At 42.1% G+C, this 26,689-nt stretch overlaps 1 protein-coding gene and 1 non-coding gene across 2 annotated transcripts in view; both read right to left on the bottom strand.

The window, feature by feature from the left end:
• The window catches only part of KIAA2012 (KIAA2012 ortholog), a 102,746-nt gene that overhangs the window by 19,872 nt on the left and 56,185 nt on the right, over window positions 1-26,689 (bottom strand). Inside the window, exons 14-15 of the mRNA XM_057304074.1 lie at window positions 16,753-16,890; window positions 8,551-8,623 (exon numbers count right to left, since the gene is read on the bottom strand). Of these exons, the coding sequence (XP_057160057.1) occupies window positions 8,551-8,623; window positions 16,753-16,890 (211 nt within the window). The remainder of the gene's footprint in view (window positions 1-8,550; window positions 8,624-16,752; window positions 16,891-26,689) is intronic.
• Window positions 10,210-10,315, bottom strand: LOC113250952 (U6 spliceosomal RNA). Its single transcript, XR_003314275.1, has one exon. It is a non-coding gene; the product is annotated as a U6 spliceosomal RNA (small nuclear RNA).

Raw genomic sequence — 26,689 nt, 5'->3', positions numbered from 1 at the left:
ACACAATCCCATTTCTCTTACTCTCTATCCAGTAGTAACCATTCTCTTAAATTTGGTGTTTGTCAATTGGACACACTACCCCAAAATATGGCACCTTTGCATATTAAATATTTCAAGCTGAAGGAATTTGAAGAATGGCAGGTGAAGGAAGGATTCTCTGACCACCGCACCCTTCTTCCCTGAAGCAGGTTATAAGACCCTCATTGGGGCCCCTGGGTGGCTCAGTTGGTGGAACATGCAACTCTTGATCTCGGGGTTGTGAGTCTGAGCCCCATGTTAGGTGTAGAGATTATTTAAAAATAAAAAAAAATATTTAAAACAAATAGACTTAACCATTTCTTTGGGTCCTCACTTTTTTTTTTTAAAGATTCTATTTATTTATTTGAGAGACAGAGTGAGTGAGAGAGAGAGCACAGGAGCAGGGGCAGAGGGAGAGGAAGAAGCAGGCTCCCTTGCTGAGCAGGGAACCCAACGCGGGGCTTGATCCCAGGATCCTGGGATCATGACCTGAGGTGAAGGCAGATGCTTAACCGACTGAGGCACCCAGGCAACCTGGATTCCCATTTTCTTATGAAGGCTCCTGTGTCACATAAAATTTATGTTGAATATATTTGTGTGCTTTCCTCCTCTTAAATTTCTCTATGTCAGTTTAATTTTTATGTACAGCCAGGGACCCTAGGAGGGTCAAGGAAAAGTTTTTCTTCTCCTACATTGTCCTCAGGCATATGCTTATATCTTTGCCACATATAAATGCACTTATAAACAACATATAATACTATTTTACACATTAAATCCTTATATCAATAGTATCATTTATATAACTTTTGGAACTTATTTATTTTGCTTAACATTTTGTTTTGTGATTAAATCATGATAATACACGTAGTTTCCATTCATTTATTTTAAGCTACCAACCCTGTTCCACTGTATAAACATACCACAATTTATTTATCCATTTTGATGGCTGTTTCTGATTATTCCCATTTTTTTGTGATTACAAACAATGCTTCAATGAACCTTCTTGAGTAAGTCACCTTTCATACATGCAAGAGTTTCTCTGAGGTATATATGGGAATAAAATTGTTGAGTTGCAAGGTATATGCATCTTCAATTTATTGGATATTTCCAAATTGCTCTGAATTTCTAAAACTCCATATCCTCATCAATAGTGGGTCGTTTGCAGACTTTTAAATTTTGGTTAATCTGAAATATATATGAAATGATATTTTTGACTTTTTTTACATGGCCATTTACTTAGGCTTCCTCTTCTGTTAATTGCCTGTTCATATCTATTAGCCATTTTTTATTTGGGTGGATTTTCTTTTCCTTCTCTATTTATAGCAGTTCTTGCTGCATTTTGGATATTAATACTTTGTTGGTTTTATGCACTGCAGATATTGTCTTCTAGTCTATGATTTATCCTTTTTTTTAAATAAAGATTTTATTTATTTATTTATTTAGGTGATCTCTACACCCAACATGGGGCTCAAACTTATAACCCCGAGATCAAGAGTTGCATGCTCTACTGACTGAGCCAGCCAGGCACCCCTGTGATTTGCCTTTTTTTTTTTTTTTTAAAGATTTTATTTACTCGACAGAGATAGAGACAGCCAGCGAGAGAGGGAACACAAGCAGGGGGAGTGGGAGAGGAAGAAGCAGGCCCACAGCGGAAGAGCCTGATGTGGGGCTCGATCCCATAATGCCGGGATCACACCCTGAGCCGAAGGCAGACGCTCAACCACTGTGCCACCCAGGCGCCCCTGTGATTTGCCTTTTAAGTTTGTTTTTGCTGCCTTGTCAAAAACTTTAAATTTTAATATAGCCAGAGAAATTGTCAATAAGGAAATTGTCAATAATTTCCTTTATTTATGTTTTGAATCATGGGTAGGAAATTTTTTCCTTTCTCAAATTCATAAAGATTTTCTTCTATATTTTCTTCTAAAAAAGTTTCAAATTTTTGCTTTTTCAGGGGTGCCTGGCTGGCTCAGTTAGAAGAACATGAGGCTCTTGATCTTGGCGTTGTGAGTTTGAGCCCCACACTGGGTATAGAGATTACTTAAAAATAAAATCTTAAAAAAAATTTTTTTTTTTTTGCTTTTTTAAAAACTACACCCGATATTTTGTGAGGTAAAGATTTAAAAATTGGATAACCTGTTATCTCAAAATTATATACTGAAAAATAGCTCATTCTTTATACTTTTGCCATATATTGTTTCCATATATGTGTGCATTTATTTCTGGATTCTTTATTCTCTTCTGTCTGTCTCTAAGCCAATACCATATGGCTTTAAGTGATTTCTGATATTTAATATTTTGGATATTTTAGTTTTTGGCCTCTCTGTTTTTCTTCAAAATTTTATTGATTATTTTAGGCCCCTTTATGAATTTTGGAATCAACTTACCATGTTCTACCAAAAACCCAACTGGGGATTTAATAAAACCCTACTTGCATTGAATTTGCAGATTAATTTAGGGAGAATTGTCACCTTCCTATTTGTGAACATTATATACAGCATTATATAGAATGTTATATTTATTTTGGCCTATTTTCATTTAATTTAACAAAATTTTGTAATTTTTTCAAGAAAGTCTCACATATCTTTTTTACATTTATTTGTAGGATATCTATACATATATCTATACATATAATGTTATATTTAAAAATTACATTTATCCTGCCTTCCTATATAAACTGTACCAGTGGCTAACCAGTGGAAGAGGAAAAGTTGTTTCGTTTCCTTTGGTAAGAGTTTTCCAAGTAATAAGTGGAGAAAGAACAATAGAATTTCAGTAACACGACTTTGCAGCCTCTGTGAAGAGATGGATCGGTAGCTGCTGGCCTCGTGAAGAGAACAAGGAGACGTTAAGTTTCCTGATGGAAGAAGACAATGCCTTCCAGGAAACTGTCTTGCCGAAAGGAAAAAACCAAACCTGAATCTGGTCAGATCTCTAGATCAGAGTACGAATTTACGGGGAATATAGAAGACAAACACATAAAACTACACCGTGGGGAAGCAAGAGCAAAATCTAGATTGTGGGAAACTGCATAAGACAAGGGACTCAATTTCCTAAAAATAAACTAAAAGAGGGTAAAAAAAAAAGAAATGGAGGGGAGCCTATAAATTAAAGGAGACGTGAAGGCCATACCAACCAATTGCAAACAAACACACTCTAAAACAATTATAGTAATTATGAGACAATTATGGCACTGAAAAAATGGAATATTCAATTATATTAAGAAATAGTTTTAATTTTTAGGTGCAACGGTTGTATTATGGTTATGTCAAAAGTGTCTTTCCTTGTCTTTTAAACATATATACTTAAGTGTGTATAGGTAAAATTATATAAGCCTGGAAAATTTTTTTCAAAATAATATGGGAGGGAGGAAGTGGGGATGTGGGTGAGCAGTATTGGCCAGGAGATGGGCACGTGGGATTCTTGTGCTGTTCTGTTCGTCTTTGTGGAAGTTTGGGATTTCCCATAATAACAATGATCTTAAAATTGCATTATAAATTGTACTTTATGTTTTGACACACTGTTGTTTCTCCACAGTTGATTTTTATGTATTGAACTGTATTTAGTAATCTTGCTGAATTTTTGTCTTTTAATTACTTGTCTGTAGAGGCCCTCAGATTTTCCATATAAGTAATTATTTGGGAATAATGACAGTGCCATTTCCTCCTTTCTGTCCACTTTTCCTTTCTTTAGGTTTCCCTACTGTGCTACTACAATGTTGAAATGGAAGCAATGATAGAGGGCATCCTTATCCTAGTTCTTTCTCTCAAGAGAATGTTCTTAAAGTTCTATCATTAAAGTGCGATGTTTACTGCAGGCTTTTGGTAGACATTCTTTATTAAAATCAGAAAGTCTTCCTTTGCCTCCAGTTTGATAATTTTAAATCATGAATGGGTGAATGTCATAAATTTATTTTTCCTTTTGTATCTATTGAGATGACCCTAAGGTTTTTGTCCTTTAATCTCTTGATGTGAATTACATAAACAGACGTTCCATGTTAGACCATCTTTGGGATGGGATAAACCGAATTCAGTTACGGTATGTACACATACCGCCCCCCCATATATCATAAAATATTATATATTTAAATATAAGCTTAAGGACTTGACTGATTAATGTGTTATTTAGGAGTTTTGCATCTTTGATCATAAGTGAGATTGGTCTATAAATTTCCTTTCTTATGTTGTTCTTGTCTGTAGTTGCAACCGCTTTTTGGTTTTGATGAATTTTGGTCTCGAGTTAGAAATAGGCTTTACTTCCTGGAAGGTGAAGAGAATTTTCAGGATCAAGGGGCAACAGCTGTGTTCTGGGATTCTGGGGACTTCCCTGGGGTTTCCATTCTGGGTTAAGTGGAATGAGCCAGAAACATTCTTAAGGATGGACCACTTCCCACCATGAAGGAGGACTTTGAAATACCTTCTAGAAGCAAAAAATAAAACAGTGACAGAGTGTGTAGGTCATCCAGGCTGCTAAGAACGAGCAGATTTTTCGGAACCCAGTACTGGGGTTCCAGATCACAGAGCCTCACAGTATACAGTGACTGTGTAGCCCTCATAGGGAGCAAATCAGGGAGCTGGGGGGCCCCACTGACATCAAGAGGCAGTCCTTTGCAGGGGTACCACTTTCCAGGCTGTAGATTCTGGGGTGCCGTCTCAACTCCTGGGCACACACTTCCGATCTATTTTTTCCATAGCTTTAAGAGGAATTTTTGCAACACTGGCTACTCCTTACTCCTTTGCACAGGCTGGGAAGTCATTCTATTTGCTCCTTCTAGAGCTGTTTATTCCTGGAGTCAGGAACTGCCCCCTGAAGAACCTCCCCTGTCGCTAGGTGGGCCAGTGGGAATTGTGCTCCTACAAGGCGGCAGTGGGCCCAACATGGATGTTTTCTTTCCTGTCCTCAGGGTGAGGAAATGTCGAGCCAGCTCTGACCATGTAGAGAAGGGTAACCACGAAAGGAGATGGCAGAGAGAAGAACCCGGGGACACAGTTGTCCTACCCTCTGCTTGCCAACTTGGACTTTTCTGTGAGAAAGAAATACATTTTCCATCTTATTTGAAGTCACTTTATCTTGGTCTTTGTTAGAATGGTTGTATCAATACCCTAAATACCACACATTCATCTCTTGAATAAAACAATAATGCTCTGAGCCTTTTTTCCCTGGTAGAATAGAAATGGCTCACTGGTTTCTAAGGGTTTCTAAGACCTGCCTTTTGTCTTTTCCCCCTGCCTTTTGTCTTCCCCCCCCATTGTTTTAGGCTACTCATTAGGGACCCTCTGCACCTCCTGCAGGGCTCCCCAAACCTCCCACCTCTCCTAAGAATATCTGAAGTTCTGCCACATTCTAAGGGGTTATGTCACTATTGCTCCATAGCCTTTCACAGAATGCAGAGGCTGGTAAAACCGCTTTGTTCAGACTGGGTCTGCTGCCCACGCTTGGCCTTAAGTAAAAGGACTTACACAGAGGACTCACTCAATCAGTCCCCCAAGATCAAGCCCCCCTGTCGCTGAGACTGATCTAGAAAGTAATCATCAAGTTATCAACTTAGAACCAGCCTCTCCTGACAAGGTGCAACTTATGGCTACTAAATTAAGGTTTTTAAGAAATAGACTAATAGCCTTTAGTGAGCACTTATTGTGCGCCAGGTACTCATGTACATTACACGTATTAACTCCTTTATCTCTCAGTCACCTCATGAGATAAGGAATATTAGTACCTCCATTTTACAGATGAAAAAAAGATGCCCAGAGAAGTTTAGTAGCATACTCAAGGGCATGCAGTTAATAAGTGCGGAAACCAGGACCTGAACCCAGAGAATGAGACTTGCGGTCAGTGCTCTTGATCACTGTAAGGCTGCCTAGTCAGTACCCTCTACTCCTTCCACCCTCATTATTTTCAAAAGTACAGATGATATAAATCAAATCGCTGATAAATTTAGAGAAATAAATTCTAGAAACAAGGTTAAGGGCAGTGATTCTCAAAGTGTGGTCTCTGTGCCACCACCATTAGCATTACCATCAAACTTACTAAAATTGCAAATTCTATGACCTCAAACCAGATATAATCAGGAACTCTGGGGACAGGGCCCCCAAATCTATTTTAACCAGCCTCTCAGGTGGTTCTGATGCACACTGAAGTTTGAGAACCACTGGCCTAGGAAATAAACAAGAATTGAATTTTTATTCTTTCTTTGGGCCATGAGGGTGGGGAAAAGACGTGGAAAGGAAACTTTTGTATTTAACATGAGCAATTTTGCAAACCCTTTGTCTGGTGAAAACTTGCATGCCGTAATCTCACCAAGTCTAAGACTCAAGGTATTCCCAGGGGAGATGGCACTGGCTCACTGCTCATAATTTAAACATGAAGATCACTACTAAGTTTAGTGTAGAAAAAAAAAAAAATCCAGGCAATTAGATGTAAGACCAATGAGGGGAAGAGCGATCCTTAAATAGTTAAAAAAAAAAAAAAATTCCTTGGCATGCCGTCTTGTTTTCCTTCAAAGATTTGAAATCCTTTTTAAACATTAGCATTTATCATTCAGGACAGGCAAATGCCTTCTTTAATTTTCTGCACTGATATTTCACTGCATTAAAGACTGTTGGGATAACCTTTATGGAACTCAGCCGGAGCCCGTCCCTCTGTCATGAGACAGGAAATCTGTTTCAACTGACTTGGTCATTACTTAGATTTGACCATGTTCTGCACTGCCTAAAACCTCCACTGTACTTGGCCAAGATCTTGGCGCCTCGTCAGTGTTCACATTCTGCATATGTGAGTTATGATATGAAAGGTCTGAAGACTGGAGCATGCTTCCTTGGTGACTGTCACTCAGCTTTGAAAATGGAGGAGGTAGGAGACTTATTTTAGCAAAAATTCTGCTTAAAAGCTTGACCAAACCCTGAAATTGGACTACCATAGGATTTTATTGTCTGATATGCAGAAGCAATGAAATCTTAAAAAAAAAAATTTTTTTTTAAGAGTGAGCACGTGAGCAGGGGTGGGGGGACAGAGGGGAAAGGAGAGAGAGAGACTCTCAAGCAGGCTCCACACCCAGCGCAGAGCCCTACGTGGGGCTCAATCCCATGACCCTGAGATCATGACCCATGCCAAAATTAAGAGTCCTATGCTCAAATGACTGAGCCACCCAGGTGCCCCAGCAATGAAATCTTTTAAAATGAGTATAAAAATTATTTTTGTTTAGAATGTCAACTGAAAGAAAAAGTAAAATATGTAAACAGAAAAATATCAAGTTTAGGGTGAAATCCCAAATCCATGACTTTGCACGTTTAACTCTAGTGAGCTCTCACAGTCTCCCTTGCCTCATGGGTTCTAGAGGAGATAAAAAGAGTCATGGTGTTATTTCACAGGTTGATAAACTGTGAGCATGAGAGGGTAGACATTTAATCATTATGATATCCAAGTCAAGATTCATATTCATATTCATGAAAGAGCTACTGTATATGAATTACTTCATTTATTTCTCATTCCACGTTATGAGGGGAATACTGTTTTTAGCCTCAGTTAAGGACACTGAGGCACAGAGGGGTTAAGGCAGAGGTAGTCCAACTGCAGACAGAGCCCATGTTCTCCACTCAGCTGCTCAGAGCTGCCATTGCTAGCCCATATAGAGCACTTTATGTGAACCAAGCAAGGCACCCCGGTAGAAAGGCCGAGTAAGAAAAGGAGCCCCCACTGCGTGGAGAGCCCCAATCCTGAGGTGCATGGTTTTGGGAGCAGAGCACAGACCCCTATTTGCTCCCTCTACTGGATGTCTTTGTACAGCAAACAACAAACAATTCTTTCCGGCTGGCACTGTGCCCGCCCCTTGCAAACACAAGAGTCTCTCCCATATCAGTGTCCATTCTTGCAAGATGCAATGAGGATAAAGAACAGTCCTGCTACTTGGGTCTACCCAACCGCAGCAACACACAGACGCACAGGTGTCTCTGGGGGAGAGATTAGAGTCTAGCTCAGGGTGTGGGAATATGAACTATGCCAAAAAGCGCAGTTCTGGGTCTGATATATCCTAGAATCATCATTATTAAATGCAAGATCATTTTTGGAGGAAGCCACACTTGAATAGCTCTGGCCACCCAGGGTGGTGGGCAGCAAGGTTTGGGTCTCTAAAGACACTGGTCGCCCCTCTGTTGGAATATTAACCCTCTAGGCAGGGAACCTCAGCTCCTGCACCTGCATATCCGAGCCCATGTGAAAGCAAGAGGAACAGAGAAGTGGAAATGCTTGTGTAGCCTTTTCGTGATGCCCCAGGGTCTCCACTCCCTTCCATCAACCTGCGGCCTCTGGCAGGAAAGAAATCTTTCAGTAAGTCCAAGAATATAAAAGCATGCTATCATCAGTTGGTTCGTGATGCACTAAAAACCATCAGCATCTGAACTCAGCACTTTGGCATGTTTTCTGACTTCCGGCCCTGAGAGGAAATGGAAGAGTTATTCTGCATTAACATCTTTCAACCAGTGCAAACCTCATCAGACAATTATTGTGATAAGATTTAAAAACCAACCCAGCTGTCTCTACCTTGGGTGTCTTGATGATTTTCTGTGATGGGTCCTCCTGGTTCTTCATGATCGTCCAGTTCATCTCCATTTTCCTATGAAGTTAATACATAATAAAAAAAATACATAAGACAAAATAAAGGCAAACACTACTGTGGTTCGTGCCCTTTGGTAAAAGGAAACCTAGTTTTCTTAGTTGTTTCTTCTCCTTCTTTGTCAGCTTATTTTAACTTTCAGTGTCCAAGAAGTCTAGAAGCAGTGTGAAGAACTCTAAAAAGCCAGGTGGGGTTAGCTGCAGTGTTGAGCACTGATGGGGTCTCAATTGTACTTCTCTTGTGGGGGGCTGGCCCATTGATGTGTGCAGTGACTGCTCCATGCCTGGCATTAACTGGGGGTGGGGAGATGAATGCCACACGCAAAGGCCAACTCACAAAGGAGCAAGTTACCTCCAGGGACTTGATGGCTGACTGGGGTGATGAGAGTAGACACTGAAAGAATGGGAAGGGTGGGATGAATCAGAATCCCAAGGACTTGAAGGTAGATTAAGGGCTTCTGTCTTTATCTTGAGAACAAATGGAAGGTACTGAGGATTTAAGGCAGGGAAGCAAAAGGGTCAGATTAGCCTTTTGTCGAGTTTGCAGATGACCTCAGATTGGGTTTCTTACCACATCTAACCCCTCTTCCTTCTTTCTCCCAGTCATACAAACTGCTTGCCATCCACCATCTAGGAATCTCTATAACAGTGGTTCTCAACACTGCTGCACAGTTAGAATTATTTGTGGAGCTTTAAAAAGTATGATTCCCAGTCCTGACCCCCAAACCATAAAATCAGACTTTCTGGAACTAGGGCATTTTCAAGGCTTCTCTTGATTCCAATATGTAGCCAGGGCTGATGGTCACTGTTCTCCTCCAGGGCATTATCAGAAGAGCAGCTTGTTGGTAGCCAGGGTGATGTGGCAGGTAGATCAATGACTTAAGTAAAGCCTCGTGTGTCTGATGAAGTCAGCTCTTGGCCTTTGTCACCTGGATCTCTGCTGAATCTACAGCTTCATGTCAGCTACAGAGAAGGAACTGGATATGGAGAGCCCTGGAAGTCTCCCCTAGGACCAAAGTTCCTCAATATTTAGTGGCAATCAGTTCTTCCACTTTGTTATCAAATACCCAAACTGCTTTGGGAAGAGACAATTAATTATCTGCTAATTTGTTTGACGTTCTCTTCTTACTCTATGGCTTTTTACCCTGTGTGTTTCTCACTTGTTAGATTTAAGTTTGTAGCTAATGAGATAATCTGCCGTAAAAGAGCTAGAGCTGGGGCACCTGCCTAGCTCAGTTGGAAGAGCATGTGACTCTTGATTTCAGGGTTGTGAGTTCGAGCTGTACGTTGGGTGTAGAGATTGCTTTAATTAATTTAAATAAAAAAAATAAAATATATCTTTAAAAAAAGAGCTACAACTGTTAAATAGTCTTCTTTCTTTCTTTTTCTGCTTTTCAAGTTTTTATTTTTTTTAAGTTTTTTTTTTTTTTTTTTTTTTATTAATCTCTAAACCCAATGTGGGCCTCAAACTCACGACTCTGGGATCAAGAGTCACACCATCCTCTTCCAAATGAGTCAGCCAGGTACCCCCTAGTTTTTATTTTAACTCCAGTTTATTAACGTACAGCATTAGTTTTAGGTGTACGAAAAAATAGGGAACCCTTCATGAATTTGTTTGTCATCCTTGTTCAGGGACCATGCTAATCTTCTCGTATCACTCCAATTTTAGCATATGTGCTGCCGATGCGAGCACAGTAATTTTCTTTCTTTTGCATTTCTCATTTTGGAGACAAAACAGATCTGGCCTTGGTGCAGTAAAAAAAAATCATCCCTAAATAAATGGAAAGGTCTTCTGAAAAATTACAACAGGAAAACCCACCTTGGTCACCCGTAAACTGCTAAGTTTTAAGAGTAGAAAAGAGATGAACTGAAAGACAAATTCCTGTTTTCAGTCCTTTTAATATAATGGGAAAATGGATTAAAAGGGAGAAACAAGCTGCTCCTTTGGAAGAATTTTAAAGGCAAGAAAGATAAACCTTCAGTCTTAACAACATGTAGCTATGAGGCTTCGGGGCAAGAAATATTCTCATTTCGCAGATGGGGAGATGGAGGGAGTCAGGGACATTGAAAGAACTTTCTGGCAGGTCCCTGTTAGAAAAAGAAGTAGTCTGAATTTGAAATTCTGTCTGTTGCTTAGAAAACTATAAAAAAAAACCCTATCATGTTTTAGATATATGAACACATGTGAGAAATGACTTATACCTAAGGTCATTCACTGCAACAGATTTGAAACAACCTAAAAGTGCTACCAATCGAGGGCTAGTCAAATAAGTTATGGTAATTCACACAATGGAATATTACGCAAGTGTGAAAAGCATCTCTTTATGAATTAACATAGAAAGAACTCCAAGATCTATTAAGTAAAAATACGTAAGACTCTGAACACTGTGTATGATATTAAAGTGTGTATAAAATATGTGTCTGTGTATTCCTGTATGTGTACTGGCTTAGGTATGTGTACTACAGGTCAGGAAGGACACACAGGAAGCTAGTAACAGTGGAACCCAGGGGGAGGGGAGCAGAACAGCTGAGAGACATACCCTTTTATACTTAAATTTCAAAGACCATCTGAATATATTTCAAATTCAAAATTGGAATTAAAAAACTGAAACTACTAACATAACAGTGTATGTCAACTATACATCAATTTAAAAAAAACCCTAAACCAGGGGCCCCCTGGGGGCTCAGTTGGTTAAGTGTCTGCCTTCAGCTCAGGTCATGATCTCAGGGTTCTGGGATTGAGCCCTGCATTGGGCTCCCTGCTCAGCGGGGAGCCTGCTTCTCCCTCTCCTTCTCCCTCTGTGGTCTCTCCCCCTCTCAAATAAATAAATAAAATCTTTTAAAAAATTAAAAACCTAAACCAAATAAAATGCAATTTGTCATTTTTAGTATGAATTTTGAAATGCAATGACTAAACCGCGTGATTGAAGCATGTAATGACACTTGATGAGTGAGTGAAACAAACCGAAGGACTGAAAATTTGATCCCAGCTTGGTTATTTCAGCCAAGTCATTTGCTTGTCATCTGTTCGTTCAGCCCAGGAACACTGATGGAGTGTTGTGTGCCAGGTTGTGTGTTCGGCATTGGGAGCACAAAGCTGAAGGATCTATTTGTAAGCCGCTCACTGACTTGTGGAGAAACAACATAAAACCTCAGCATTGCAGTGCTGTGATACACGTTGTGACAGATTACGACAGGTTTCTGCAGGACCTCACAGGAGGTGAAGCTAAATTGGTCTGGGGAAGGCTTGGTTACCAGGGGACATGGTGCTGAGTCTTGCAGAGAAGGGGAGGTAGGGTAGTTCCGGGCAGAGGAAGCGGCCTGGGCTGGTCAGGGGGTAGTGTGGTGTGGCTGCCGTGCGTGGACAGTGTGAATTAGATATGGGCCAGATCTTGCAGGTTGCAGTATGGAGTTTTAAAAAAATGGATTTGTTCTCTTTTTCTATTTATAAAAGAAATACATCTTGGATACCAGGATTTAACCAGAAGGCCAATGAGGACATGGTAAGGAATTTCAAGCAAACCAGTGAGAGGACTGAGCTGTATTTAGAAAAAGCGCTGGCAGCAGTGTGGTATTATAGGGCTGGGGGTGGGTGGGGATATTAACAAACACTTTGTAAATACAAACTGCAGCACTGAAACCAGACATGAGATGCAGTTGCCTGAGTGGCTGGGGTGCGGGTCCTGCCGTCAGACTGCCTGGGGCCCTGACTCCTACACTTCATGCCTTACAGAGCATGTGACTTACTCAAACCCTGAGCCTCAGTTTCTTCAAAGGACAGGGGCTGGGCCAGGTGGCCTGCAGTTCTCATCTCTTCTCAGAGAATCTTCCACTAGTCTTGCCCACTACCCTCATGCACAGTGCCCCATCTGAGCACGGTACTTCTAGGCCCATGGCAGGCTTTCATGAGGAGCTGCCTGGAGAATGGAGCAGCGTGGGATGCAGGGGTCAGGGAGGGGTGAGGCTCCAGTGGGCCAGCAGCCAACTACATGACCTATCTCTGCACCTCACTCTCTCCATCTGTGAAATGGGAGTAATAATATTGTACAGGCTTCTTCTTAAAAAGCTTATTTAGGAAAATACATTTGGAAATTCTGTGTAACATGCCACAATTCATGCATCTAAATGTCTAATTTCAACAGCTTCTTAATAACAGAAGAAAATCAGTATCTAGGGGCACCTGGGTGGCTCACTCGGTTAAGTGTCTGCCTTCAGCTTGGGTTGTGATCCCAGGGTCCTAAAATCAAGCCCCGTATCAGGATCCTGCTCACTGAGGAGTCTGCTTCTCCCTCTCCTTCTGCTTCTGCCTCTCCCCCTTCCCCTACCCACTGCTCGCACTCTCTCTCGCTCTAAATAAATAAATAAAATCTTAAAAAAAAAAAAGAGAAAATCAGTGTCTTATTTAAGAGTTTCAACTTCCAGGTAGTACAACTTTTCTTGTATATTATAAATATCTTGCACGTTTTCTTTAGTAAAGAAAACTGATTTATGAAAATCATAAGGCATCTTGTATTACTAAGATTAAAATATATTATTAAATCTCTGCTCCTCTCCTAGGTTCTGAGGCCAAAACAAAGATGTACAATTAAATCCTTCTCAGAAACAGAGTAGACTGACTTTGTCAAGATCAGGTATTGTGGGTTTTGTGGCTTTGAATCCTAGCGCCCTCTGCTGGCAGCCATGTCACCAATCATAGGCTCATTCCACCAGCCCTGCTTCTTCATCCGTACAGCGGGGATGGGCACACTCACCAGGAAGGGGGTGGGAAAATTAAGTTCTAATATGGGCCTGGTCCTAAGCAGGAATCAATGAATGTTTGTTCCTTTCTCCTTTGTGAGTTGAATCTTTTGTAAATGTGAACATTCTTTCAAGATTATTTCATGTAATTCTTGCCTCACTGTTGAGAAGCAGGTATGGAGGTCCCAGTATTACTATTTTCATTTTACTAAAGAGGAAGCACAGTCGCAGAGGTGTTACAAGGTCACTCTTTAGGGGTTTTCAGTGAGGCTTTATGGCAGATGGTTGAAAACATGGGCTCTGGAGCTGGGCTGTCTTTATCTTATTTCTGTCATTTCTTACCAATGGTAGGACATTTGGGGAGTTACTTAACCTCTCAATGCCTTAGTTCTCTCATCTCTAAAATGGGCTAATGTTATCTATTTCTTCGGTTCGTTTTGTGAATTAAAGGAGTTCTTGCACGTAAAATTTAGAACGGTCTGGCGCAGAGTAAGTGCTCAGTAACGTCAGCAATTATGATTATTTGCATCTTCTTCCATTCCCCTTTTCTGCCTCAATATTTTTATCTCCAACTCTCGAACCCTGAAATGTGCAATGCTTCCTACATGCGCCAGGAAAAAAAGAATGAAATGCCCTGTGGATAGGCAGGAAATGCACAAATGACATGTGTAGAATGAGCTGGTTTCTATAAAGCTTCAGATGCTGAGGACAGGACTTTCTCTGTTTGAATTCACCATTCTTTTCTACACAAGCCCTGAGATTAAGTCCTTTTCTACAATACTTAAGGATTTCCTAAGAATCTAGGAGCTACCATATCAAGAAGGGGAAGGTTTACCTACGGAGAGCTTTTAACATTGAACATTCTCAAGAAAGGGTGTGATCTTTTGGGCAAGGACAGTCTGGGAGTCTGAACGCCCAGTGTGTGCTCTGTGAGCCCCTGCAGAAGCAGGCTGAGTTATAGTTTCTGTGAGTCTTACAACGGGTGGACTGGAAAGTGGGCCTTAGGGGTGACAATGCCTTCCCCTCTGTAACACGGTGCCAACATTGCTGAACAGAAAGTGTAATTCAAATCATTGTGGACACTAAATACACAAAAAATAATTGTAAAATTCTACAATCTGAAATCTGTAGTTCCTAGAAGCTCCATAAATATATTTATCTCATTTCCATAGTAATTATCACCTTTGGACATACTATACATGTTGCCTAGGGCAGAACAAGGATCCTGTTCTCTTTTGTTTGCTGATATATTCCAAATGCCCAGAAAGGGCCAGACACATAGTAGGTAGCAGATGCTCACTATGGATTGAATGAGTAGTGATGATGTTGATGATATCCCATCCCGGGAAGTACTAACCATAATTCTTTAGGCCCTAAGGGGAGAACTAAACTGATGCTAAGAAAAAAAGAATGGTTTCATTAGTATAAGTATTTGGGACTGAATGGTCTTCCTCCAAAATTAATATATCGAAGTCCACCACCAGTACCTCAGAATGTGATTGTACTTGGAGATATGGTCTTTAAAAATTTAAATTGAGGTGGGCTCATCATTGGTGGGGGCTCTAATCCAATATGACTGGTGTCTTATAAGAAGAGGTGATTAGGACACAGACACACACAGAGGGAAGACCATGTGAAGACACAGAGAGAAGACGGCTATCTACAAGCCAAGGAGAAAGGCCTCAGAAGAAACCAACCCTGCCAATACCTAGATCTCAGACTTCTGGCTTCCAGAATTGTGAGAAAATAAATTTCAGTTTAGCCACCCAGTCTGTGGTACTTTGTTCGGTGGCCCTAGCAAACTCATATAATGCATAATGAATTAAAGTAATTAGTTTGAATATGTAGCAATTTTTTTTTTCTTGTCTAGAATCATTCTCTCTTACTGTGGTTATAAGGACCCTCTTTGGGGTGCCTGGATGGCTCAGTTGTTAAGCGTCTGCCTTCGGCTCAGGGCGTGATCCTGGGAGTTCTGGGATCGAGCCCTGTATCAGGCTCCTCTGCTGGAGCCTGCTTCTTCCTCTCCCATTCCCCCTGCTTGTGTTCCCCCTCTCAATGGCTCTCTCTCTCTGTCAAATAAAAAAAAAAAAAAAAAAAGACCTTCTTTTTCCTTTTTGAGACATTCCTCCCCTCCCCACCTTTAATCCCTGTGACTTCAGGCTGGGCCATTAGTGTATTCCAATTTCCTGGCCACAGTGATTTATTTGGGTGTGGGTATGTGACCCAAGTTGGGCCAATGAGATTTAGTTCCAGAATGATCCAGGAAAGAAAAGTCAGTGATCATCTCATTACATGGGGAAAGAGCTTATCCCAGAGGAAACAGAGGAACGCAGAGCCAGCCATTGAGTGAGATAGACTGGGGACAGATACATGACTCTTCATTGAAGCCCCACACAGCAGAGCTGGGATTGGAGTGGCCCAGAGAAGATGTAACCTGAGAACTCTGTATTAGCTGAGGTTAGGAGGGTGACCCTCATGACCTCCCAAGTCTCTGACAGTTTACAGCATCAGATAGTGCCACCATCCTGAACCCTGCATGTATTTGGTTTCTTCTCCACTGTTTCTGTCTTTCCTAGTCACTTCTTATCAAGGGCCTGGGATGTTGGTCTCTAGGATTGTACAAAGGATCGGAGATCCTTCAATGCCAAGCCTTACTTGTTTCCTGATTAGTTTCTTTTACTCCCTGATCATTTATTTCCAGTTCATTCAGTTCTTAGGGGGCAAAGAATGGGTAAGAAGAGGACCGTAAGCCAGAGGCTGTTGGATAAAAAGGGGACCAATTTACGGGGCCTTCAGTGAGCACCTCGCCTGTGCCAGGCGCTGTGTTAGATGCTGGGGCAGGAGACAGTATTGCAATGGTGGACAAATGACATCCACACCGTAGGAACTCGCAGTACCCGTAACTGGTATGAAGCTGAGTTTAGGAAAATAATGAACTCTTAGAGAACAGAAAATAAGGTCAGACATTCAAAGAGGATATGCAGCTGACTTGTAAATAGTTACCAAGAATCAATCTTCTCCTCCAGTCAGAATACCAGCTCTACTCAGTTATGGTGATAAAAAAGTAACAATTATTTTAGCTACTGTCAAGATAAAATGAATTATATTTGCTTGTTTTATGAGGTAGTTCAAGGTTATCCTTTCTCCTCTCTTTTCTCTGTCCCCCACCACCCAAACCAGATATCCAACCGATCTGTCCCGATGGCTGGCTGTGATTACCGTCCTAATTTGTTCTGCCTTCATCTGCTACAAACTGCCTATGTTCTGTCCCTTCTGATAAAGCAGGAACTCTGAGGGACTTCTGAAGCTGTTTTTGTACCATGCAGAAATGTATTAACTGGAATGCCTGTGTATGTGTCTATAAAACCCCTCGTCTTCTCAGTGTGAGATCACCTTCAGGAACGGCGTCATGTCGATGTGCAGCTTGCGCGTGTAAAATTCTTTTCTGTTTGAACATATCAGCCCTTTATTTATACAACTTTGAGGCTCTCCTGTCTTCTGAGCTGCTGCCTCCAAGGACTGCTGGGCTCCCTGTGAAGAGAAGCAGAAAGCTCAACTTTCATAGGAATGATATACAGTGCGACAAGAGCTAGTCTAAATCCCCAAATATTTATAGAAAGTAATTTTTCATCGTTGGAACACTAGTCATAACACCTATTTTTACCATCGAAGACACAGGGGGCCCAGATGCATAGAGGATAATCCAAGACTGGTTATTAATTCATAGCTGGGGTCAGTATAATGGGAAAGGGGATAAAAGGACCTTCCTGTGTCTCGCGGTTGTAATCATTTTATTTAATTCTCACAACAACCCTGTTCTTGTTATTCCCATTTCACAGATGAGGAACCAGAGGCTCTGGGAGTTACTTAACGTAACTTGCCCAAAGCCATACAGCTGGTAAATGGCAGAGCTGAAATCACCATCTGCCCCAGACTCCTTTTTTAATGAGATCTTTTCAATACTTCTATGGCTTCCACAAATGGTTTTCTTTTTTTTTTTTTTAAGATTTTATTTATTTATGTGACAGAGAGACAGCCAGCAAGAGAGGGAACACAAGAAGGGGGAGTGGGAGAGGAAGAAGCAGGCTCCCAGTGGAGGAGCCTGATGTGGGGCTCGATCCCAGAACGCCAGGATCATGCCCTGAGCCGAAGGCAGACGCTTAACGACTGCGCTACCCAGGCGCCCCCACAAATGGTTTTCAAATCTACCTTGCAGATAAAGTTATAGCAAGATTCCAGTTTATTTGCAAGCTTAGAATGTGTTTGATGTGTTAGGAGGAGTGATTTGAATGAATCTAGCAAGAGGGAAGGAAGAATGGGAGGCCCTGTGGCCTCTTCAGTCTCTTGGGCCATGCTCTCTCCTGTTACCACAACAGGCAAATGATGTCATGAGTCAGAGCACAATGAAGTTTGATCTGAAGTTGCTTTCTAGCCCATGCTCCATACTGTAAGCTGGGCGATCTTTCCAAGATGCAAAGGGGACCATACCAGTCCTCTCCTCTGCTTAAAATATTAAAAGGCCCTTGCTCTCAGCACGAAGGCCAACTCACTTAAAAGACCCTTCTTGCTTGGCTCTGGACCATCTCTCCTGCCTCATTCTGTCATTCAACAAATATTTATTGAGTGCCTTTTCTATGCCCAGTAGCGCAGATACGACAGTGCAAGAAGCAGACAGAAGTCTCCACCCTAGTGAAAACGGCACATACATTCCATTGGGAGGGAAGAGATAACAAGCTAGTGCAACATAAGTTATGTCTGCCAGTGATTTACGATATGAAGAAAAATAAAGCAGAGAGGGGAGTAAGGAGTAGCTGAGGAGAGCAGTCGAAGCTGCAATTTTAAGCAGGGTACTCGGGGAAGGCTCCACAAGAAAATGATTTTGAGGGGCGCCTGGGTGGCTCAGTCAGTTAAGCATTTGCCTTTGGCTCGGGCTGTGATCCCGGGGTCCTGGGATTGAGCTCCACATCCAGCTCTCTACTCGGTGGGGAACCTGCCTCTCCCTCTCCCTCTGCCTGCCCCTTTGCTTACTATAAAATAAAATCTTAAAAAAAGGGGGGGGGGGTGTTTGAGCAAAGCTCTGAAGAAGGCCAGGGCAGGTTCTGTGGGGTTTTCTGCAGGCACAATTTCCCTCCCTGTGGGAATAGCAAGTGTGAAGAGCTACCGCCAACACTGACCTTTCTGTTCCTGAAGCAATGCCCTTCCCTTCCCTGGCAACACACACCTCCCTTCAAATTCTTCCTTATTCTTCAGGTCTGGGCCTTTCATGAGATCCCACAGCACTGACACTTCCCCCATTGCCCACAAGGGTGCTCATGCTGTGCAGCCAATTCGCCCCCCACTAGACTATAAGCTCCATGAGGGCAGGAACCATGACTGTGCTGTTCCCAGGTAGCAGCAGTGCCTGGTACAGGGTCTGGAAACAAACACGCACTTGATAGTATTTGCTGAACAGAAGAGTAACAATCACATTGGGGCAAGCTATGTGTTATGGCCCAAATCAGTTGCAACGCGGAAGGCCGGTGAAGACGTCTCTATAGGAAGTATGTGCTGACCTCCAAGGCCTGTCCTCTGCATAGCCCTGGCTCCTCATTTCCAAAGAGCAAAGTTATTTGTTATTTTTCAGGGCTGATTTGCTGGGGTCACTAGTATGCCATGAGATCACCGTGGGTGTGGATTTGATCATTTCCATATTTTCTAGGAGACTAAATCTCAGATGTCTGTCTCTCTGGGCCATTATAAACTCCCCCTCCTATAACATTTATATTAAAGTATTAATGATGAATTAACAGTTGGGTCCCCACAAACAGCCATCATTTTGATGAACACCTCCACCCATTTCCTTTGTTTTGAAATGTGGCTAGAGATAAAGACTTTTCTGGACAAATACATATCCAATTTTTTGTCATCTCAGTCATATATCTGATTAGCTCCTCAGAGTGAGACAGCCTCTCCCAGTTTCTAGATCAAATGAAAACATTTGGTCCAAGCTAGAATCAGACAAAACTTTGAAGCTTTCTAGCTTCTAAAATCATGCATGAATCACTGGGTGCAATAACAGAAATCAGACAATAATGATTTGAGGGAAATTTCTCCATTATCTTCAGGGGAAGATTTTGTGTTAGCCCAGAGGACAAAAGCAGAGTCACAGCCAGTTCCAATGGCTAGAATTACTTTAACTCCTTATGTGAGGCTCAGATTGAAGAGTGGTAAGTTGAGAGGCTTTGAGAAAAGTCTCTCCAAATCATCTGACCTGTAAATCTTTTCTGTTTTTCTTAAGTGGTCTCCATGCCCAGCGTGGAGCCCAGCATGGGGCTTGAACTCACGACCTTGAGATCAAGACCTGGGCTGAGATCAAGAGTCTGACACTTAACTGACTGAGCCACCCAGGTGCCCCCAAGCCTGTAAATCTTTTGATAAAACAATTCTTTTGACTATATGGCTCATCTCCTTAACTTTAGGGGCCATGAATTCTAGCTTGATGGAATGTCTTCTGTGAAGGCTCTATAGTCACTGGAATGTGAAGAACTATTTTTGCTTATTACATTCAAGTGTTCTAACAAATAAATGATAGTGAAAGGGGCTTGGGAGATGGGAGGAAAGAACAGATTAAATATATAAAGAGGATTCTGGGAGGTGGTGAGGAGAAATAAGTCAGAAAGTTAAAACCAGGCAGGAAAGCCATGCGTTGGGATGGGTTTGCATTTATTCATTAAGCTGATATTTATTCGGTGATATTGTATGTGTCAGACAAGCAAACATGTACATAACCAGGATGATTTTAGATAGTGATCAGTCTATGAAGACGATGGAATGGGATAGGATGGAGGTTGATGCGGAGGGGTGGGACTTGCCTTTGGGTGATGAGAGAAGACCTTTCCAAGATGACTGGAGCAGAGAGCTGGGTGACAAGAAGGAGTCAACCTTGGAAGCCTCTCTCTATCTTTAGCCATCAGGGTAGCCTGTATCTGATTATTCTGAGGTAAAACCAGGCAGGGGTTCTCTGAAAAGCAAAGTGGAATTCCTGATTCCTAGGCCTGTTCTGACTGGCCCTCTGGGTTCCATCCCTGATCCTGCAAGGCACCTTCTGTTTTCTGGGTGGGAGAGCCATCATAATTGACACTTGCAACTCTTGGGCTATTTTGAGAGCAAAGAGAGCAGAATAAATAGTAAACAGGAGCCAAGGTATCTGAAGATGCAAAAGGGGGAAGAAAGCACAAGGATAGACAGAAGGGAAGGAAAATGGGGGAATTAGTAGAAAGCAGAGATGCCTGAAGCTTTTTCGTTTCTTCTTCTGTGCAGGCTTCAGTGGGAATGATTACAAAACTGGTGGAAGGGTGAAATGTTTAGCAGAAAATCAAAACCCACCTATACTGTATTGTAACCAATATTTTCATGTTCTGCTAAAAACACCTGGAAGCCTTTCTCTTCAGTAAATGAAACAATAAAGATTAATGAGTTAATTTGGTAAAGCTGATTTGAATTGCACAGAAGGTGTTGCGTAAGCACTTGGCATTTAAAAAGTTATCTGACATTTAAAAGGAGATGGCTGTTAATGAATTCAAGAGCTAATCTTATACTCTGACAGAGAGAGCCATGGAAAATCCAGGATTATTATCTTGCTGTAAGCATGATGTGATTTAGTTGAAAGCCAGAACAAAAGAGAGCTATGGGCTGTAATACAAATACCCATATGCACACATATATAATGTAGAAAAACTTAGGATGTCCATTACATAAACACCATTTCCTTTCTTACTCCTATAATATTTGAGCCACAAACTTAAAGAAAAGCCCTTCTCTCAGGCAACTTTTCCTCCTCCTTTCAGCTTGTGTATTTTGAAGCATCACCACCATGGGTTGGCTCTACAGTCACTGGAACGTCTTACCTGAGAAAGAAAAGCAGATTCTAAACTCAGTCAGCTAGATCTCCACCCATGGGTCCCACAGAGCCACCAAAGATACAGATCTGTCCTGCAGGCATCTCTCAGACCCTCCTCTTTACTTCTCCCACTCCTTTCTAATTGGGGTTCCCCATCTCTGTAGCTGTGGCTTAATGGCTCCAAGAAGAGCTATTGTCCCTCATTAAGGAGCCTGCAACACTCTTGCTGTCTAACTGCCTCCCACGCAGCTCACAACTTCATTCTGCCTGAGAGAAAGCTGCCAAGAGTCTCTGGGAACCTGTGGGCAAGCTGAGCTGGAGGAAGAAAACAGAAGGAAGGAGGGCCTTTGTAGCCAAGATCTGAAATGTGCTGGGGCACACACCCCATCATTATCTTAATGCATGGAGAGCAGGGTCGGGAGGCTTTTGCTGAAACCCTTATGTGGTCTATCAAGTTGTCACATCAAACCTCTGTGCACGCAGGGCATTTGTCCCCTCCTGTGAGCAAACAAAAGGGAAAGAGCCAGTCTCTCCTTTGGACCACCAGGCCCCCCCTCCTTGGCTGAGAGTCGATCCCTCCACTTTCCTGGGGGTTGGGGGGACTCTGAATCCCAGCGGGGATGGACAGATCTGAGAGATTTAGTCACTGGGGGTGGGGAGGGGTGAGGAGGGCTAGGATTCTGAGCTTCCCCCTCACCATGCTCCCTGCTGGGTGGGTGGGGACCAAATCCTGGATAGGGCCGTTCCTGCCAGGGAGCCATGGGCTGAAGGGTCTGGCCAGTTCCCCAGCACTTGGTCTTCTCAGGCCCTGTTATTTCTTGCCTGTGGAACTAAAAGTGGGCAGTGGGAATGGGGACATAGTGGGAGCTGAGAGGGGAATAGAGCCCTGAGGAGTTCCCTATGACTGGGCTGCTTGGGAAGGGATCTGAGTGGGCCAGGGGCTTTGTATACACTATCAACTCAGGGTAACTGGGGGGGGGGGGATCCGGCCTGTGTAAGGTCAGTGACCCCAACCAGTCCTAAGTCCCCCTTTGAGAACTTGTCTCTGTCTAGGTTCCCTTGGCCTGGAGGAGCAGAAGACCTCTAGTCTTTAGGAAGCCAGACAGAACACCAGGATCTAATTCAATAACCTGGTCTGCCTGCAAGGCCTCTTTCTGAGGAGAAAGGACCCCAAACCATGGTGTAGTTCCACTTATCACAAGTGTGCTCAGGGGTCCATGTGCCTGTCACCTGGGTTCATCCTGTTCAACTTGGCCCCTGCCTTCCTGGCCCACTTTTTGTGTTCTTTTGTTTTTGTTTTGTTTTGTTTTTTTAAAGATTTTATTTATTTGACAGAGATAGAGACAGCCAGCGAGAGAGGGGACACAAGCAGGGGGAGTGGGAGAGGAAGAAGCAGGCTCATAGCGGAAGAGCCTGATGTGGGACTCGATCCCAGATCACCGGGATCGCGCCCTGAGCCGAAGGCAGACGCTTAACCGCTGTGCCACCCAGGCGCCCCCACTTTTTGTGTTCTAAAGGCAATTTGGTGCTGGTGAGATGGGCTGAGGGCATGGTTTTGGGAAGGGCTCTGAAAGAAGGCATGGCAGACAGACAGTTTGGTTGGAAGCCAGAAGAGCCTTCTCATTTCCCCTCCAGGCACAAATTTCGGTCTCCATCCACTTTTTTATGCCGCAACTCTACAAAAGGAGATTTTACATCCTCCTGTGTGTTTAGCAAATTAGCCCCAATAGCTAGCAAACATAGATTAGGAAGAGAAACACTGCAATCTCCAGTCTTAGCTTTTGTGAGAGAGACTCATTTAGGGACTTTTGCCATGTCATTAAGCTTTTTGTGCCTCAGTTTCCCTACTATACAATGGGGCCAACCAACTGCAGTGTTCCCCTCAGGGAGCGTTTGAATAATGAAACTCAGGACACTAATTCTACTATCTGGAAGTAAATCTTATCCATGAGTTCTAATTGATATTGTCTTCAGTTTAATTAAGTGCTTTGTTGACACAACAGAATCATTGTTTATCTGGTTTAGCAGGAGCTGGAGGAGAGAAATTTTAAGCCAAAATAGTGATCTCTTTTGCCCCAGGGGTGGTAGAAACTAGCTTTTTCTGTGAGGGGGTGTCTGGCTGTTTTCAGGATGGAACTTTGCCTGTGTTTGAGAGATGACGCATTCTATTTTAGACCGGGAGATGAGAGGTGGTGGGGTGCAGGGTGGGAAATCTGAACAAGTCCCTACCTCCTTCTAACCCAACACTTTAAGCCAAAACTGTGTGACTTCCTTGTTATCGCTGGGTCTGGTGTGACTTCTCCTATCTGACAGCCAACTGAGAGACAGGGAATCTCAACTTGCAAACTGATTCCACTGTAAAAGGTCATTTAAAATCAGTCAATTTTCACTAGAAAAAGAAATGATACCCATGTTGCTTTGATTCCCACACTGGCCCATAAAAGTTTATCTAACCCATAATTTAGCTGGACTAAAAAAGCTGAACTAGCCGTGGTAGTGCTGGGACAGCAGAGGGCTGGAAGGAGAGAAACAAAGATCTCCTTTCCCTTTCTTTCCCCGCCCCCTTCCTTTCCTTTGGGCCTTCCTGTCCTCTGACCTCTAAGTTTTCTTGGGCAGCCCTGTGCTGGATGGAAGGGGGGGTGCACTGCATCTGGTAGGAGGAGGTAGTCAGTGCTCCTGACTCCAAAATTCTCTGCCTCCCCCGTGTCCCAGGCCTTCAACTGTGCCTCCTTAGGTGCAGGACAGAAAACAATTAAAAAAAAAAAAAAATTCACAATGAGATATGAGAAGCCCAAAGGAATCTCTAATAGGTAGAAATGTAAGCAGTGAAACAAAATCCAGACAGCATGGAGGGTATTTGGTTGGGGGGACAGTTGGGCTTGGGAGTTGGGGGTGGGTAGTGTGGGGGATGGGGATAATGGTAGGTAGACTGGCTCACAATCCTTTAAATTATTCCTACTTTTCAAGCTTCTCCTTTCCCACATCTGACTGTTTCGATTGTATACAAGCTCCAGGTTCTGTTTTGTAATGGCTTTCAAGCAGAGAGCAGGGGAATAGAATACTTTACTATTGTAATTTATTAGGATGGCTTAGTGACAAACATTGTGCTAATCCCTTTCCATATGTTGTTTCATCTAATTCTTGTCATGACCCCCATGAGGGACATGTTATTATCCTTCACAGTTGAGGACACTGGGCCTCAGAGAGGGTAAATAAACTGCCTGAAATCACACAACCAATTGGGAAGAAGCCGGGATCTAATGCAACTTCGTGGGATTCCCAAACCAGCAGACCTCTTTGCAAGTGCAGGTCACAGGCTGAATGGGAGTCTGTCGTGACATCTGTTTCCTCATCTGTAAAATGGGGATAATAACTGTACCTACTTCATAGAGATACTGTAAGGATTAAGGGAGATAATCAATGCTGTACATAGTAAACCTCAAAAACACCGGCTGTTACTGTTATTTAAAAAGACCCTCTCAAGACAATGGGGAGATAATTGTTGATACTTATAATAAAATGGAGGTTCATTATACTATTCTTTCTACTTTTACGTGTGTTTGAAATTTTCCATAAAAAAAAGAAAAAAAGAAAAAGAGATCAACTAGGCACCTATCATATGTCTGGTTGGAACTAGCAGCAGATAGATCAATAAATACAGACTTCCTGGAATAAATGATAGAGTGAAAATTCAAAAAATAAAAGCCTTCGTTTTGTAATTGAAAACAAACCCCTCTCAGTAAATTATTCTTAAATTGTCAATGGAGTTTGGGGCTGACAAAGTAATCCTGTGGGTGAGGTTGAACCAGAAGTTAAGTTTGCTTAGATCTTCAAAAAACCTTTGAATCAAGCTCCTTGACCAAAATTATTTACAAAGCCAGGAGGAAGAAAGGGGAAAGGGGAGGAGAGGGGAAGAGGAGAGAGAGGGGACCCGCATGGCACCTGGCGAAATTCTGTGCCATGCCTTTGGAAATGAAAAACAAAAGTGGGGAGTAAAGCCTACTTATCTGGAAGGGGAGATGCAGACAGTTAATTCTCTTAGGAATCAGTAATAGGCCCAATCTTACTTATCAGCCTCAAAAAGATCAAGAAGGATGCCTAGTGACATCTCTGATCTGCACATGACCCAGAGAGTGAAATATCAAATTGTGCCAACCAACAGTAGGAAGTATCTGGAGATTGTGTGAGTTGTTAGAAAAATGTCAGCTGAACTTCCGTAACATTATTACTGGAAATAAAACAAATGCAATCCTCCAAATCCTATTTGGAGGATTACAGCTTTTCTATGCAGAACATGGTCCTTAATGTCAACTTAAGATTAATTTGTCAATTTTTTTCCCAGTAGCTACCATGTGCCAAGAACTGTGCTAAATACAAGGATACAAAATGGGGGTGGGTGGTGGGTGGAGTCTGTCTTTAAAAGATTAATAGCTTGTTCTTTCAGATAACTGCCAAAAAATTAAACAGAAGGCAGGGTATGCCTCAGCAGGACACTGAAACAAAAGGTTACCTTTGTACCCTTTTGTACAAAAACTTAGTGTGTCTACAGGTGGGTTTTTGTGTGTATGTCATTGTTGGGTTTTTTTTTTTTTTGTCCTGCAAGAGGAAGGCTGAAAGGGGATATGAACACCATCTGTGAAACCACCAAGGAAACAGATGGGGTAAACATAGGTTTATTCAACCTAAATCCTGGTGTGCTAGAATTACAGGCTACTCTTTGAAATCCCAAAGAGGTAAATTTAGGACACCTAAGATCAAATATGAATTCATACTCTTAAAAACTCATGAAACCTGAACCTAAGAGATAATATAGGTTGAAATAGAAGTGGCTTTGTGAAATGGGAAAAAGGGACATAATTCCAGTTTAACAGGATTTTTAGAACACCACCAAAGTTCTAATCCCCACAAAGCAACAAAACAAAACCCAGGATAAAGCATGTGAGAAAGGATGTTTGCTTTCCTTAACAAAGGGAGAAAATTGACAATAACTGGTGAGATAGTTTCTTTCTTATTTTAAACAAAGAGATGCAGTGATTCTTGGGAAATCTAATTAAGATTTGAGCATGTACTTTGAAACTCTTTACTGACAATTTCTCTGCCCTGACAGCTCTATAAACCAGTGGGCTAAGGACCCTTCTTGGTCCAGGCTTACATGGATGGATCTGGGTGCACAAGAGTTTCATAATTTGAGATCCAAACTTTTCAGAAAAACAGGCAAATTCATTGTCCCTCAAAGTCTAGGGTCAGAGGGATAAAATGCTGAAAAGAGGTTGAGATCTTTCAAAGGAGAATTCTGGTGGCCCTATCGCAACAATTTAATAAAAACTTAATAATTTTAACTAACAACGGTTAAAAAACAATGACACTATAGTGTTGACCCTTGTTTAGCTTGCTGTATACTTGTTTACTGTGATTCCTAGATCATTTTAAGCCAGACTTGAATAAAACCAG

This window comes from Ursus arctos, unplaced genomic scaffold (genome assembly GCF_023065955.2).
Source record: "Ursus arctos isolate Adak ecotype North America unplaced genomic scaffold, UrsArc2.0 scaffold_1, whole genome shotgun sequence".
NCBI classification, from domain to species: domain Eukaryota; kingdom Metazoa; phylum Chordata; class Mammalia; order Carnivora; family Ursidae; genus Ursus; species Ursus arctos.
The sequence above is the reverse complement of the archived record's forward strand: the minus strand, read 5'-3'. Positions and strand labels throughout refer to the sequence as shown.